The sequence below is a fragment of the Chiloscyllium plagiosum genome, chromosome 22 (genome assembly GCF_004010195.1).
Source record: "Chiloscyllium plagiosum isolate BGI_BamShark_2017 chromosome 22, ASM401019v2, whole genome shotgun sequence".
Classification (NCBI taxonomy): Eukaryota; Metazoa; Chordata; class Chondrichthyes; order Orectolobiformes; family Hemiscylliidae; genus Chiloscyllium; species Chiloscyllium plagiosum.
This window is the reverse complement of record NC_057731.1, coordinates 6,810,801-6,827,655: the sequence shown is the minus strand read 5'-3', so window position 1 is coordinate 6,827,655 and position 16,855 is coordinate 6,810,801. Positions and strand designations below refer to the sequence as shown.

At 39.7% G+C, this 16,855-nt stretch overlaps 1 protein-coding gene across 1 annotated transcript in view; it reads right to left on the bottom strand.

Moving 5' to 3' along the window:
* Positions 1–2,597: 2,597 nt before the first annotated feature.
* Positions 2,598–16,855, bottom strand: part of ccdc6b (coiled-coil domain containing 6b) — a 72,027-nt gene continuing 57,769 nt past the window's right edge. Inside the window, exons 8-9 of the mRNA XM_043712337.1 lie at positions 15,854–15,978; positions 2,598–8,756 (exon numbers count right to left, since the gene is read on the bottom strand). Of these exons, the coding sequence (XP_043568272.1) occupies positions 8,562–8,756; positions 15,854–15,978 (320 nt within the window). The 3' untranslated portion in view covers positions 2,598–8,561. The remainder of the gene's footprint in view (positions 8,757–15,853; positions 15,979–16,855) is intronic.

Here is a 16,855-nt window from a genome sequence, read left to right as displayed (position 1 = left end):
GAGAGACAAGGTGAACGCTTGCAGCTGGTGAAAGAAAATGTAGTGGTCCTCACCATCCTTTTGATTCTGAAGCAGGAAGTGAGCTTGGGAAGTTATGGTAAAGCAGGTGAGTAGCTTTCAACAACCTGAACATGATGCTGAGGCATCAGTGGTTGAGAGGTCTGTAAAGAAAAAGTGGAGGATCAAGCAGCCACAAAGTTAACGAAAAAAAAAACAACACAATTTTATCTCAGATACTGGAACACAGGTTTGAAGTTAATTCTCATAGCCTGTATCATACTTTTGGGTGAACTCCTCTGTTACTGAAGCAATCCATGTTCAAATGCAACAAGATCTGGATCATAACCAAGCTTGGGCTGACAAGTGGGAAGTAATATTTGCACCACACAAATGCCAGGCAATGACCATCTCCAAGAGGTAATCTAATCACCACCCCTTGACATTCAATGGGGTTACTGTTACCATTGATCAGAAACTCAACTGGACTCGCCACATATAAACAGTGGCTACACGGAACAGATCAGAGGCTGGAAATACTGCAGAAACTAGCTCACTTTCTGACTCCCCAAAACCTGTCCGTCGTCTGAAAGGCACAAGTCTGGAGTATGACAGCATATTCTCCTTTTACCGGGATGGGTGCAGATCCAGTAACACAAGCAGCTTAACACCATCAGGGACAAAAGAGACTAGATTGACTTCCTATCCCCAAACATCAAACCCTCCACCATCAGCATTCAGTAACAACAGTGTGTATTATCAATACACTGCAGAAATCCAAAAATCCTGAGACAGTACCATCCAAACCCATGATCACTTCCATCTAGGACAGGGCAGCAGATACACAGGAACACCACCACCTGCAACTTCCCCTCCAAACTGCAAATCTGAGCCAATATTGAACAGAAACTGAAAGAACTGCAGATGCTATAAATCAGAAATAAAAGCAGTTGCTGGAAAAGCTCAGCAGGTCTGGCAGTACCTGAGAGGAGAAATCAGTGTTAACGTTTCGGGTCCGGTTCGAAGGGTCACCAGTCCCAAAATGTCACACCTCTGCTTTCTCTCCACAGATGCTGCCAGACCTGCTGAGCTTTCCCAGTAACTTCTGTTTTTATTTCAATAGTGAAAAGATCTGGCTTTCACGAGAAATAATTTTTTTGCACTGTTAACTCAGCAGTTACAAATTACTTTAACATGTCTCCAGAATCTGTAATGGTTTTCAACAAATGTTTGAAAACAACTTCTAAGTTTGATTGCAAAGGGATCAATTTAATTTTCATGGTTATTAAGAAAGTATTATAGATCCATATGACTTAACAAATCATGGCCTGGAAGCAGTACCAACATGGAGATTGAAACAGACGCTGTGGTGACACTCCAGGACATGTTGCAAGATAATGCATTACAACTCCCCCGGCTAAACTATCAGCACAAGTTGCCAACGGAGACACAGGAAAAGGAACACAAAATTCTTGCAAAGAATAGCATATCTTCCTCAAAAACAGTCCAGTTTCTATGTTCAGCAGGAGACATTATCTCTGAGGCAGCGTTTGTGCAAAAAAACCTGGAGGGCTCTGTGAATAGATAAGATGCAGTTCTGCTTTACCAGAAGCAGCCAGACTGAACAGAAGTGTTACTGGTGGGTGAGCTGAAATGGAATTCTGGAAAGCTACACCATCAGGACTTCTGCAATCCAAGGGAGATCATTTTTTAGAAGTTGCACTGTTGCGGATAATCACAAGAAACTCTATGGTAAAAGCTGTTGCTGGATTGGTCTCCTTGGCTACTCTGTATAAATAAATATATTAAGGAACGACATTGTACCTAATTTCTATTCAGAGTGATGTGGATGCTTAAGATACATCTTTATCATGTTGATGTTGACTATTTAAAGCAAAATGTACCTTGTCATTTGAAGCATCATTTGCGTCTTGATTCAAGATTAATTTACATAAGATATTTAACCTGAATAAGAATCAAAAGTGAAACCTAGTTGGTAATTGTTTTTTTGGCTGGGGGTCATTTGAGTAAATTTAATTGTTTTGGTTTATGGGGATCACACCACAGACATTGTCAAAAAAAAACTGTCGTTCATGAGCTTCTTTCTTCCCAGGTGCAGTAAACCCAATATTGCTGTAGATTACTTGGTGGAAGAATCCATTCTTTTCTCCTCCAATTCCAATTTAAAAATAAGTACCATTGTTACAAATAGGCTAACAATGTTTACATCTGGAGAACAGTTACAGTCAAAACAAAATGTTTTCTTGTTAGTTATTTGAAGTCCCAGTTATTCCAGAACTTAAAAATCACATTTATTAAAAAAGCAGCTAAACTGATGCACCTAGAGTTATGAAGAATCTATAAAATTGAAGCAATTCGTTACTTCACACATTATCTTGCCTTTTTTTTTTAAGTATTTAGGACTGGCCTGGTTCAAACTACATAGAGTCCCAAAGCAATTTCCACAGGTTTCATTTCATAGCTGCATTCAGTAGTTTACTTGATTAACTACTGAAACAAACATCAGTGCATTAATTCCTTTATGAAAAGTTGACAGAATCCCACCGTACGTTAATAGAACATAAGGTTCTACATAGAGGGTTTGTACAAAGCATTTTATTAGCATTTTCAGTTACAAGAAAACAATCACAATGTACATGGGTTTTCTTAATGTGGTGTACGCTACCTAAAGCGTGTTAATTTGAAATAAAGACGAGAAGTTCTACACGGCTCAAAGGCTGAAAGAAAATTCACCACAATTAGCAAATTTCAGATCAATTGACAGGGGACAAACATTTGGATTCAGACACATTTCCTGCTGTCAAGCTCAGTACTTAATAGAAGGGTGTGTGCATAACTGGGCCAAGCACTTTAGGGTGAATGAAAATGCACGTATGCAGTTGAACGCATTATTCCCACACAAAGAAAAACTTGACACCACCTAAACAAAACAAAAAAGGCACTTCTGTAATATTTATCTATAACTCGCCCAAAATCATAGTTTTTTTTCTAAAGTATGTTGGAACCAATTATTTCATTGTTTGCTTTATGAAGTCAACCATAAAAGATAGCCCTTGAAATGATTTCTGTAAATTTGTGAAGCACCCGAATAATCTTCAGATCGTAAACAAGTTGATTTAAGATAAACCATATTATAAACTACAACCAAATCTTATACAATGTCTTGCTTGCTATTGTAAACACTAAACTGTTTCCACATGTCAGAATTTGCTTGTTTTCATCATGTAATTCAGAAGTTTGGGTCGTAGTATACTGAAGATTGTTTAAACTTGGATTAAATGTGAATCAAAGCAATCAAAGAACTACCAGAAATTTCCCCCAAATCTTGCATTTATCTAATGTACATTATGTACACAGAGATCTAATGACACTGAACATTCATAGTTACTAAAACAGAGGAACAAAAAAAATACAAGGAAAAATAAAACTTAGCACAACAGTGTTTTTAAACTTTGCATTGCCACATCTTGTCTTAAAGAAATCAGTGTCAAGTTAAAAGCATGGACTAGGGTCTGAAATTTATGCAAAACAATGGGACATAACTTGTTAAATTCTCATTGCAATGACATTTATGAATTACATATGGAAGATAATGGTGCAATTTGAATTAAATTTGAGCCAAGTGCTTTAAAAATTCAGGTATACAAAACAATGCAAGCTCACACAACTAATGTGGTTGAAATGTTTCAAGTCACTGAAACAAAGTGGAATTATGCGTATGTTTATACTAAAATGAGGAAGAAATTAGGACTCTGCAGTACTATATTTTAAATGTACTTTCTAATCACGTATAAATGTTGTGGCTCTCTATCTGCCTTCACAGGTAAAGTCACCATGATCCTAGAGGGCCACAGGGCTGCTCACCAACTACATGATTGGTGGTGGTTTCACCTGACATCTATGAGGAGGCAGGTACAGCTCATGGCTAAAAATACCAGGGATTATTTTGAGGGGACAGGATTAGGGTTTTGAACTTGATGAATGGCCATGATCTCATGAATAGCAGAGCAAATTTGAGGGGTCAAACGGCCTTCTCCCATCTTCAGCGAGCGTGGGAAATTAACCTATGCTGTTGGTGTCAATCTGCATCACAAACCAGCCGTCCAGTCTACTTATCTGAACCAACCGGCACAACATGTTGCTCAACCAGTCACTAAGTTTGCAATCAGTTGAATTTTTATTAAAGCTGAAGTTTCAGCAATAATAAACCATTTGATTGGACCTGGAGTTCTTAGCTTAAATAGCATGGAATGACAGCTGCAGATTCAAAATACTGCTCATCGAACTTATAAAAGATTTTCAGTGTACAACATGGTGTAGAACATAATGAATGAGGAATAATGATTGGGGCAACGTATAACAGTACCAAACTCTATGACTGCCAATAGGCAAGGACCAGCTGAAATTAAAACAGAAATCAGCAGTTAGGTCATTATTGGAAAGGTTGTTTGAAAACAATCGAAGCCCTAATTTGCTTGACTTTGAAAGACATATTTGTCTTCATGATAGCAATTATCATTGTACAAATATGAAATTGATTGTAAAGCCCTTTGAGATGTCCTGTGAACATAAGGCACACTACATAAATGCAAGTTGCTTTGCTTTAGAATAAGCACAATATGCAGAAAGTGGTACATTCTGAAATGCAAGAATTCCCATCCATTCTGTTTAGTCCTGGATAATTGTTTTATACACCAATATTATTGGACAGCATTTACTAAAATTTCACTTGTAGATTTGAGATCCACGTAGAAACTAGTATGTACCATTGGAGTGGTTGTGCAGTTCTCTAGATGCAGTTGCAAAGATTAATTGTACAGTTAAGTTGGTCAAACACATATCATGTCGATTGTTGGGGAAGGAAGTTGTCATCTTTATCTGGCCTGGCCTACATGTGACTCCAGACACACAGCAATGTGGTTGACTCTTAACTGCCCTCTGGGCAATTTAGGATGGGAATAAATGCTGGCCTTACCAGTATGGCCCTTATCCCATGAATGAATTTTTATTTAACTGATAAGATCAGATTAAAGAAAAGATTGAAACCTATAATAGAGCTATTTTAATACTGGTGGTTAAAGTACCATTACTCGAAAGTTCAGATAAATTTTGTTCCACATACTCCAGCACAAAGCTTTATCAGCAAACTCTTACGGTTTAAAAGAAAATTATGCACCTACCACAATGGGTACTTGTGCCACCTCAATTCTTAAACATGGAGATCAAAGGCATAATTTAAACCAGCTCATTAAAATTATCTTAAGTCTCTCCATTGGGCTTGGATCAGTAAACCCAAAACTATGGATTGGGAAGCTCACAGTAAAAAATCTCACTGTTCTCTCTCGTAGTCTGGCCTCAACTTCACAGACATTTCACAAAGACTAGCCCAATTAACAATATGCAGATTGTTCAACATTGCTGTCTTATCAAACCGGACTGCAACCAGTTTAAAAGTTGCAATTCCTAGACCGAAAATAACTCCTGTTAATCAATTGTGCCTGTATGTTTAGCAGTTAATTGTGGACAGCCCTTCCATCAGCCAAACTCAAAGGCTTTGAATCTTTCCTCCATATTTTCTGAAAAACAACAGTGGGAACCACATTTAACATCAAAAGCAGAAAAAAGGTTGATAACCTTGTATCTAAACTGAACTCAGAATCCTCCCTAATGTCAAAACAGACACAGCTCATACATCAGAATCACCTCTATAACAAAAATTACATATGGTGAAATTCAGTTGTTTTAGGAGAGAAGTTTTTGATCAAATTAAGAGAGACACTGGGGGGTATGAAGAGAAGAGAAAGATGACCATTGGTGACCAGCTCCTATTTGTTCCTTGAGATTTAAATCATTTAGATATTTTTCAGTAACTTTCAGACCAATTGACAAATCATACTGACCACCAGTGGTTACATCATAACCAGGGGAGTATGCTGATCAGCCCTTTTGCTAATGTGGCTTGCAGGTAAAATTGGATAATAGATAATAGAGGATAACTGAGCCTACACAGGTGGTGAAATGTTACAAGGGATAACATCAATACCAAAGGGCTGGACACAGATAGATGTTACAAATCTAAATTGAAACAGGCAGTTTACCTCTGCTTCCTCACAAGAAAAGGGGATAGTTATTCCCTAAATTGCATAATTGTGAGGAAGCCACCAACTACTGATTATCAAATTTCGTCTGCTAGAAATCTGGTCTAGTGCTACAAAACCTTGGAATTTGGGTCGTTTGGAGATAGTAGACCAGCTAAACATGGGTACAGTGGATTGATCGTGTGTTTGGGGAAGGGCCACAAGGACGCACTTGGTCTGAACTTCCCCATGATGGTTGGAGCAATGCATCTTTCAAAATCCTGGCAGTAGATTTTGTACTCCTGCAACCACTTTGGGTAAACTTTTAACCACACTCAGATTTGTAGTTTCCTCAGCAAGGAATGGTTTGATTTCACGTTATTATCCAGAAGACCATGGCTGAAACCTCATAATAAAAAGGTCAACTTTATTTTGGTCACAGTAGGCCTTGACCACAGCTGAGATAGGTCTCAGTACCCAAGTTATGTATAGTATATACACTAACCAAACTATTGTACACTCGAAATTCACCAGTTGATCTTATCAGGATGTGCTGTACCTATCACTAAATTAAATCAGCCTCCCTCTGTACACCAGCCTTATGGGTCTGGGGAACCACAAGCTACCTCTCGGCATTAGTATCCACAAAGGTTGGGGACTTATTGGACTTGGTAAGCATTCCAGTCCTGATCGGACAATGTCTTAAAACTCAGTATTTATATGGTGAATATCAACAGTGAATTGACAGCATTCTTGGCAATACTGGGACATTGAAACTGAACTTGATCTTGCCCTTATCTAACATACACAGGCTGAGTTTCAAGTCAGGAGTCAGTTGACAGCAATCAGGGCAAGAAATTAGGCCCTGCCACCCAAACTCATCTGCAGAATCACAGCTGGCTGTCTTGGCTTTGAGAAGTTACCTCAACAGAGGCCAAAATTGGCTTTGTGCTCCAAGTACCTCAGCAAAGTGTTAACTACCCAGCATAAACATATCTAGGTTTGTTGTAAACAATGGCACAAAACACAGATGGCAGCTACCTGTTCTCTTCACAGCCCTCTCCCCAGCATGGCGCTTCTCTTTTTGTTTCAAAGAAGGACACTTACATTTTTGATGCTGCTGCAAAGTGAAACCAAACAATTTATTTTTGTTGGATGAATGGAAAATTATACTTGCGGTTGCTCCCTTTTGTACAGTGTACCAGTTTACGTATCATTGAAGCTTTCATTACAGCCAAGAACTTGCCCTCTCCGCAGCCTGCCCCTTAACTACCAAGCAATACCAAATTATTTGGCTACAATTGCATTATACCTTGGTAACTGGAAAGGATTCCACCTCAGTTAGCAGATTACACCACAAGGCATCTGTTCAAAACAGTTACTTTTTTTTTCAGTCACATCTTCAAATCCTAATAAAAACTGATTTGGCAGCAAATAAAAACTATTTGTTCTTTCAACATGGTACTTGAATTCGCAGGATTCACCAATATTTCAGCTGATGATTTCTAGTCGTCAAAAGCAGATATTTTACAGCAGGCAACATTTGCTCAAAAATCAGCACAACACGCCAGGTCGCTTGTCTAAATGATTTACCATCTACAAAGCCCACAGACATTAAAACCCAAGTTTACAGTTTACATCAAAAAATGTTGATTGCTGGATTGAAATATGAAATGTTATTGATATTTCCTGTTGCCACAAGCCAGATCCACAATAAATTTGTTAAGTAAACTTGGAACATGATCCTTGCCAAAATGGTACTGATTTGCCAAAACTGGTTTTGCTGGGAAATAAAAGCAGTCACAGCACATGGCAGAAATTCAATACTGAATCTGTATTAAGCTTATATGGTGTTTATTTGGATACAAATCAGACCACCTGTAGACATTAGATTTAGTGATGGTGCTTGACAAATCTCAATATTTCCCCTATAACTCCGTTGCCACTTTGCTCCAAAATGTAGTGCTAATTCTGTAAATGCTTGGCAAAACCCAACAAGACACAAAAGCATTAACACTGAAGCATAAACACAGCCTAGAAAACAAGACACATCATGCTTGCAATTGCTGCAAAATTTGTAATGAAAATCATCAAAAGGTCTTCTTGTGTAAGTGTGTGCGTGTGTTTTGTTTTACGAATCTGTGGAATGAAGCTTTGGAACCATCAGGACATTCAATTGTGTACTGTTATCACCAAATGGATGTGGCAGATATCTGAAGCAACAAGATGAAGGTTGTGCATGAGGTTCCAGTCAACACTGACAAAAATGCAGTAAATTAGTGTTGTGGACAAACAACACTGGCTGCCCTCCAGACAAACATTTACAACACAGTTAGCGGTGAAGCCTATATAATCTCAGTGCAAATAAGTCAAATCCAAAAGATGCCAGTTAAGCCTTTGGCTTTAGTAAACTGCTTTTATGTCATCAGTCCACTCTGGGTGCTGTTGCTTCACAGCACATGCACGTTATGGCGGAGGAGGAGCAGGAGGATATGCTGAAGGCTGGGGATGGGCTGGTTGGGATGCTGCACACTGAAGCGCTGGCTGGACTGGCGGAGGTGGTGGCGGTGGCAGCTGAACCACTGTCTGTGTGTTTGGGGAGGGCGGAGGTGTCGGGCGTTTGAATTTGTCAGGGCTGTTGCTTCTTCTTGGGGAAGGCCTCTGCAAAACAAACAGATGCAAGTAAGCTTCAGGACATGGGGTTAGAACCATACAGATCAAAACTTTTCCAAAGTCACTTCAAACAGGACCTACTCTGCTGCCCAGAATTACTTACAAAAGAACAGCTCACTAAAACTGAAGGCGGTTCAGCTACAGGGATGCATTACAAATGATAAAACATGAACAATAACATCTGAAAATGTTAACATCTAAGAAAGCAAAGTGTTAGTGAAGCAGACAGAGGGCTAAGAAAGGAAATTACTGATGGGAAGGGGAAGGCCATTAAAAAGTTTAAAAGCAAGGGGAATATTTTGAAATCAAAGCTTTGCTGGACAGAAACTAGATCAGCAAATAAGGAACATTGGAAGTTAGCACAGGGCTGGCAGAGCTTTAAATTATCTTGAAAACATGTACATATGGTGGGGGAAGAGAATGAGTAGTCAACCAAAAGTATGTTAGCATGATCAAATCTGGAGGCTACAAACCCAGACTGAAGCTTCCAACAACAGACACACTTAGGATTGAGAGAGTGGCAGAGATAGAAATAGAGAAAAGGCAAATAAGTGACCACTGTAATAATGTAGATGGGTGGGAATCACCTCATCAGAGGGTCAAATATCCAAACCGAGGTTGCAAATAGCCTGGTTCAATCTCTGACAATCGCCAAGGAAAAGGACAGATCAATGGTACAGGAAGAGATTCTTTGACATGGGTTGAAGATAAAATTCCAGTTTTTATAATACTTACAAGCAGACAGACCATTTTTTGGGGGTGGAGAAGAGTGAAGAAACATGCATAACGAGTAGGTCTATTCTTATCTTCACCCAAAACAATACACACATTGCAAAGACATTTATCACAATGTTAAACCGTTCTCTTCACTGGAGTAACTCTCTACCAGAGAATATTGTTCATTCTTAATCCATCAAAACCCATGATTCACATTAAAAATCACTATGAGGTCTCTTAGCTTTTGTGTTTCAGTGGAAATAATCTCAGCTGTCATGTCATGCAACAGTTGCAGGATTGTGAAGAGGCCTCTGTGGAACACAATCCAAAGAAACTCTCAATTTACTCCGTTGAGTATTTTGGTCAGGTTGACGAAGGCAACGGAGAGATCCTAGTTTCAAGGTTGGCATTTTCCTCAGATTTGTATGGCAACAAAAATAATGTCATAGATGTTTCTTGGAAAAGGTCCACAACATTTGCTGCATCTCTGGGCAGATTTCCTCAGCCACAGAATTTTCCCTCTTTTTTGGGCAAGTGTGCACCATTCTAATCACCATGGGACAACACTACCATTATAGGGCAAGCAAAACAAAGAACAGCCAGGGAATTCCTAGAAGCATGGCACTCATCCACAAACTCCATCAACAAACACATAGACCTGGACCCAATATACCGGCCACTACAGCGGACAGCTGAAACTGACAACCGGAAGCGGCAGGGACAGGCCATTATAAATGCCGGAGGAAACACTACAGAAGCGCTTCTTAGGAGGCTCCAAAGCACTGAGGATGTCACCTAGACAGGGGACGAAACATTTGCAAAAAAACTTCCAGCTCGGCGAACAGAACCACAGCAACGAGCACCCGAGCTACAAATCTTCTCACAAACTTTGAATTCTGATCACTCCCACAGGATGAGTGCATGGTGTCTTCAGCTGAGCAAACCCTGACGAGCTTTGAAAATCTCAGCTGAAATACCATCAGAACCATGGACTTTGTTGTTTCTCATCTGTCCAATTGTTTGAAGCAACACTCTCACTGATGGTGGTTCACCCATTGATTCTACTACAGGATACTGGAGACAGCTTGGAGCACATCAGCTGCCATTGTGGGATTACTGGTTGAGTAGAAGCCAGCTCCACAAACATTCAAGCAAACTCTCACAAAACCAATTATTATTAACAGGACACAGGGCCCAGATGGAAGCGAAGTGTCTGTCTTGCCAGGTCCAGATTTCTCAACACTCAAGTGGCCATTATTCCAGGGAAGGGCAAATGAAAACAGCAGAGACATACAAACTCTCTCGAAGTGCAGCCACACTGAAGCGATTGGGAGAAGTTTGCTATCAATTGCTCAAAATGGTGACAACTTGTACAACAAGGTACATCACAGAGTCCAAATTTCTCCACAATAAGACAGGTTTGGCAAGAGGGAAGCAAATCCGCACTCTGGGTCTGAAGAAGGGTCAGTGCACCCAAACTGTTAACTCCAATTTCTCTCCACAGATGCTGACAGACCTGCTGAGCTTTTTCAGCAATTTTGGTTTTTGGTTCTGCACTTTGGGTCCCTCATGAGACATCCTGCCCTGTCTAACCAAAGATCTAAGGATCAAAAATCAGCCTGCTCAGTTACATGAAGAAAGGTCACATCAAAACCCTATGAATCAGAATAGACGACACCGTCCATCTGAAGTAGAATCAAGCTTACATCACTACCACTATCATGATGAATCTACAATTTCAATCTACCTTCAATCTGCCTGATTTAAATTTGGAAGGACTATGGAAATGGATGCATTCCCGGAATTGTGGTAATAAAGTGGTTTAAGAGATTATTAAAAGCTGACTGGAAAATGGATTTCTTTATTAAAGAAAGCTTCTTCTCAGCACACTAGTGGTAACTGCTTGCTTTGCAATGGACTCATGTATCACAGTTTTAAACAGTGATTAGCTTTAAGAGGTGGTTCTTCAAGTAACTTTCAATCCATGCTCTTTTTCCTGGATTTTTCTATGCAATATTATGAAACATTATCAACCGCCTTTTGAATATCCATTTCAGCCTCATGACGTACCTGGCATACCTCTTCAAAAACATTTGAATTTTTTTAAACAATACATGCATTTCAATATAGCTGTCCTCGCTTACTTTAAATGCAAGCATGTCAAAGCGTCCTCAGAATTTGGATGTGAAAATGTTTGTGCACCTAATAAACAACAGTTTATCCTCTCGCTTTTTCATAGGTATGTCATCAACTCTGTTCAAGTTCCACGCCACAATCTGCATGCTTGAGGACTGAAACAAACATTGTGGTCAAAGTTGCTGCCATCTCCTCCCCAAAAGGATAACTGTAACACTGACTTCTGTTTCAAAAGAATGAATTCTTCTCTTGGTCAACTCAAATTTCCATACCCACCTACATTTTCACCTCAATTATCATTTAGAGAAACTGATGCAAAATATTTAACATTTTAGCTTCATCTTCCACAATTGGATTCCATTCCAGTGGTCATTTTCTCTGTATGTTATTGGAAGTACTTCCTTTTGTATTTGCTAGCCTTTTATCTTATATCCTCTAAGCTCAAAAAATCTTAATGCCATATTGCGCTCCTTGCAGTCATGATAGGTTTTCAGTCCATTAGATCTAATATCATACCCTGCATCCATTTAACTCTAATATCATACCCTGCATATCCTTTGCATAACACCTATTCACCTTGTGGACTGTTATATTTTGTACTCAATCCATTTAACATTAATAGAAATTTATAAAATTTCTTATGGCCATTGAAGTCGGTCCTCTTATACTATGATTTTATTATGCATTACTACTGCCATAATGAACAAACTGTATGGGATGTGGGGGGTTTCATTTCCCTAATTGTTCACCTCTGTCACATCATTTATTCAACTTTCATTGCATTTCTCAAACTCCATCCATCCTTTTTGGATAACAAGTACACTACGAAGCAATTCTGGAAGCATTATACAAACTTTTCCTGTGTACAACTATGGTTTCCATACTTGAGGGATACAACTGCATGAGAAGCAGGGCAGAGAGTTTCACAGAGTTGATTCCTGGGGTTATGCTGAATTGTCTAACAGGTTAACCCAGCATCCACTGGATTTCAGACAAATGAGATGTGGTCTTATTGAAATATAAAAGACTGAGGCAACTTGACAGCATTGATGAAAGGATGTTTACCCGTATGGGAGACACAATAACCAAGGAGACAGTTTAAATATCAAGAGGTCTCCCACTTAAGACTGATGAGAAATTTTATTATTTGAAATTGAATTAGGGTCATGGAGATGTACAGCACAGAAACAGATCCTTCGGTCCAACTTGTCTGTGCCAAGACGGGATATCCTAACCCAATCTAGTCTCATTTACCAACACTTGGCCCACATCCCTCCAAACCCTTCCTATTCATATACCCATCCAGATGCCTTTTAAAATGTTGTAATTGTACCAGCCTCCACCACTTCCTCTGGCAGCTCATTCCATACACGTACCACCCTCTGTGTAAAGTAATTGCCCCTTAGGTCCCTTTTACATCTTTCCCTTCTCACCCTAACCCTATGCCCTCTAGTTATGGTCTCGCCCACCCCAGGGAAAAGTCCTTGTCTATTTATCCTATCCACGCCAGTCATGATTTTATAAACCTTGAGAAGGTCACCCCTCAGTCTCCCACGCTTCAGGGAAAACAGTCCCAGCTTATTCAGCCTCACCTATAGCTCAAACCTTCCAACCATGGGAATATCCTTGTAAATCTTTTTTGAACCGTTTCAGGCCTGTGTGGAATGCCCCTCCCAAAAGAGCAGTGAAAGGCAATGTCATTGAATATTTTTAAAGGTGGAGTTAAATAGTTTCTTAACTGACAAGTAGTAAAAGGGTACTTTTTTGAGGAAAAGGGAACAGGTGATATATAATTGGTCATATTGATAATTGGACATATGGAAAATGCACCTCTCAGTCATCATCCATTTGGTGGTTCATAATGCTCACTGAAAACCCTAACAATTCTCTTGCAATTTCTTATTGCTATCCATGTGGATTCTGTCCGAGTACAATTCCCAGTATACCTTTATATCCCACATATGAAATGGAACCATTTATCAATACTGTTATATCAACTCTATTGAAAACCAAATAATGATGAAACGTTACGAAGTTGCATTAAATTTAAGTACTGCTTGGAGGATTTAAAGTTTGAAGGACTGTGGAAAGTGGATGCATTTCAGGATTTGTGGTAATAAAGTGGTTTAAGAGATTATTAAAAACTCACTGGAAAATGGATTTCTTTATTAAACAAGGCTTCGTCTAAATCATGACCAGCACACTAGTGTTAACTGCTGGCTTTGCAGTAGACTCATGTAGCACTGTGTTAAACAGTGACTAGCTTGAAGAGGTGCTTCTTTTGTTTGGAGGGAAACAATCTAAGAAATGCTGAGCTCAAGATCAGATTGTTCAGAACAAGCTGCTCAGCTAATCACGCTTCATTCTAAAAATAAAACCCTTTAAATTGCTTCAGGGTTAAAGCTTTTAAAAAAAAAAGTGTGATTGAGAAAACATCTCAAGACTGTATTTCCTGAACGAGTTGCATCTGTAAGTATTCAGACTCTGAGCACACGGATAGTTACCTACAGTTGTCAATGCCGAGCAAACATTACCTTATTTAAATAGATCAAGACATACCCTTACAGAGATCCAATTGCCCAACTCCTCCAAAATCAAAACCATACCTCAACTCTGATTTCAATATCTTATCTGAATGACTGAGGTTTCAAACATTGCAAAACAAATTACTTTTTTCTAACTCTTAGTTAGGAGTAAATGTGGCTATTAAACCATCCCCTGCCATGGGACCAGCAGCCTACATCCAGTTTATCCAGCCCTGTCAGAATTTTGGTTTAAATGATATCTCTTGTGCACCTCAGTCATCCCAGAAACCTGCCTGGTGTTTATATACGTTATTATGCTCCATGAATTTCTCTAATACTTTGTTATATTCCTCCATGTAAACCTTCCAGACCCTTGTTCATTCCTATCCTCCCCACTGCCTTGATTAAACAATAATATTAAACACCCACATCCAACTAATCAAGCAAATCTGTTTTCCAAGCGGAGTTTATAATTCCTTCTTGCTATTTCATTCTGCATTGTCAGAAGTACCGTCTTTCAAGCAGAGTTCAATTTAAAATAATATAAATAATCTTGCCCTTAAGCAAACATTTCACTTAATACTGTTAGCTACGGTGGTTTTGGTTTACTGAAGGTCAATCTTCCTGGTTCAAGTATATCACTGGAGGATTTCCTTAGGCTGGTGTCCTTGGACAAAGCATCTTCTGTTCCTTTGTCAATTATCCTCTCCACCACAAAATCAGAAATTGCAACGTTTGCTCTTGATTCCACAATGATCAGCAGCTTCACAACTCCTCAGATACAGAAGTAATGTCCATAAACAGTATGACGAGAACAACATTCTAACTTGAACTCATTTGCAGCAACTGAACCACACAAATGGCAGAAGCTCTCTTGTACTATAGAGAATCTAACTCTCACCCCATGATATTCAATGGCATTAGCACTGTCAAATCACCCTGTATGTTATCAGTGACCAGAACCAGAACTGGACCAGCTGTATAAATACAGATCAAACTGGAAATTCTGAGATGAGTAACTCACCACTAATGCCCCCAAAGCCTGCCCACTACCTATAAGGCACAAGTCAGAGCGTGATGAAATACCCCACACTTGCCTGGATGAGTGCACTTCCAAAAACACTCAAGAAGCTTGACTCCATCTCCTGATGCTGCCTGGTTTGCTGTGTTCTTCCAGCCTCCCGCTTGTCTACCATCAAGGTCATAGCAGTATGCTTAATCAGCACCATCTCAAACATTCAGTCTTCACCACTGATACAATGGCAGCAGTTTGCACCACCTAAAACATGCTCAACAGCAAATCATCAAGCCTCCTTCGACAGCGTCTTCCAAACCTACAATCTCTATCACCTTGAAAGTAAAGGCTGAAATAGCAACTTCTCCTCCAAGTCACTCACCAGACAAACTATAATCACGGAAACTACTCTGCTGTTGGGTCAAACTTCTGGAACTCCTTTTGTAACAGCACTGTGCTGCACCTACTCCAACTTGGATTGCAGCATTTCAATACTGCAGATCACTACTAGCTTCAAGGGTAATTAGGGATGAGCAATAAGAGTGCCAGTGATTCCCACATTTCATGCAAGGATAAAAAAAACTCTCCATTTTTGCATGAACTGTTTCAGTTAATTAGTTTGTCATCCTTCCACCATGCACAAAACTATAATGATATACGAACAGACGGAATTCACCAACGTCTTTACTCACCGCAATACCATGTGAAGTTCCCATATGCTGTACATGAAGACCAGGTGATGTGTAATAGGACATTCCAGCACGAGTCAAAGTAGTAGGAGGAGTGAAACCAACACTGTGGCTTGCATAAGATAGTCCTAGAAAGTATTCACACACAGCTCTGGTTATTTTCCATTAACTGCTTGGATCAAAGTACAGTGCAAGTTTTATTATTTACTGAAGTATTACTTTCTTCACAAACAGCATAAAGTCATTTTTACACGGTCCTGTGCACTCTGCTTTTTGAGCAGAATTAGTTCATTTCTGGCTCCCTCTGGTGTCAGCATGCTTTAAGACAAGTTAAAAACACACAGCTTAACCCAGCAAAACTCAGTTGAAGAATGTTGTACAAGGTATGACAGAGTGCGATTCAAATTTTCATCCCCCACCCCAAACACAAACAGCAATCTATGATTGCAACTCTCATGAACATTATTTAGTAGTCAGACGTTCTTTTGTTTAAAGAGGAAAATTTTCCCTCAACACCATCTGGAATCCTCTTATGAAACAGGTTGCAAGTATTAGGAGTAACGAAGTATCACTTGTTTCAAATAGCTAATTTCAGTGTGTCACCTCTTGCCCTTTCCCTTTCATCCTCTCTACATGTGGGGGCCCACTGTTACTAGCAGTTCACTGATACCCTGCCAAATGTGAACCAAAGTATCCGCAGGTTATTGCAATCATTATGAAACTCTGGACATTAATCAAAATCAGGAACTGTTAATTCTTCCTGATTCCAGTACTGAACTCTCACCCTCGGAACTCGCAGCCCTCCACTCCCTCCGTTGCAACCCCCAACCTCACTATCAAACCAGCAGACAAGGGAGGCGCGGTAGTAGTTTGGTGCACCGACCTTTACACCGCTGAGGCCAAACGCCAGCTCGCAGATACCTCCTCCTACTGCCCCCTTGACCATGACCCCACCCCCCACCACCAAACCATCATCTCCCAGACCATCCATAACCTCATCACCTC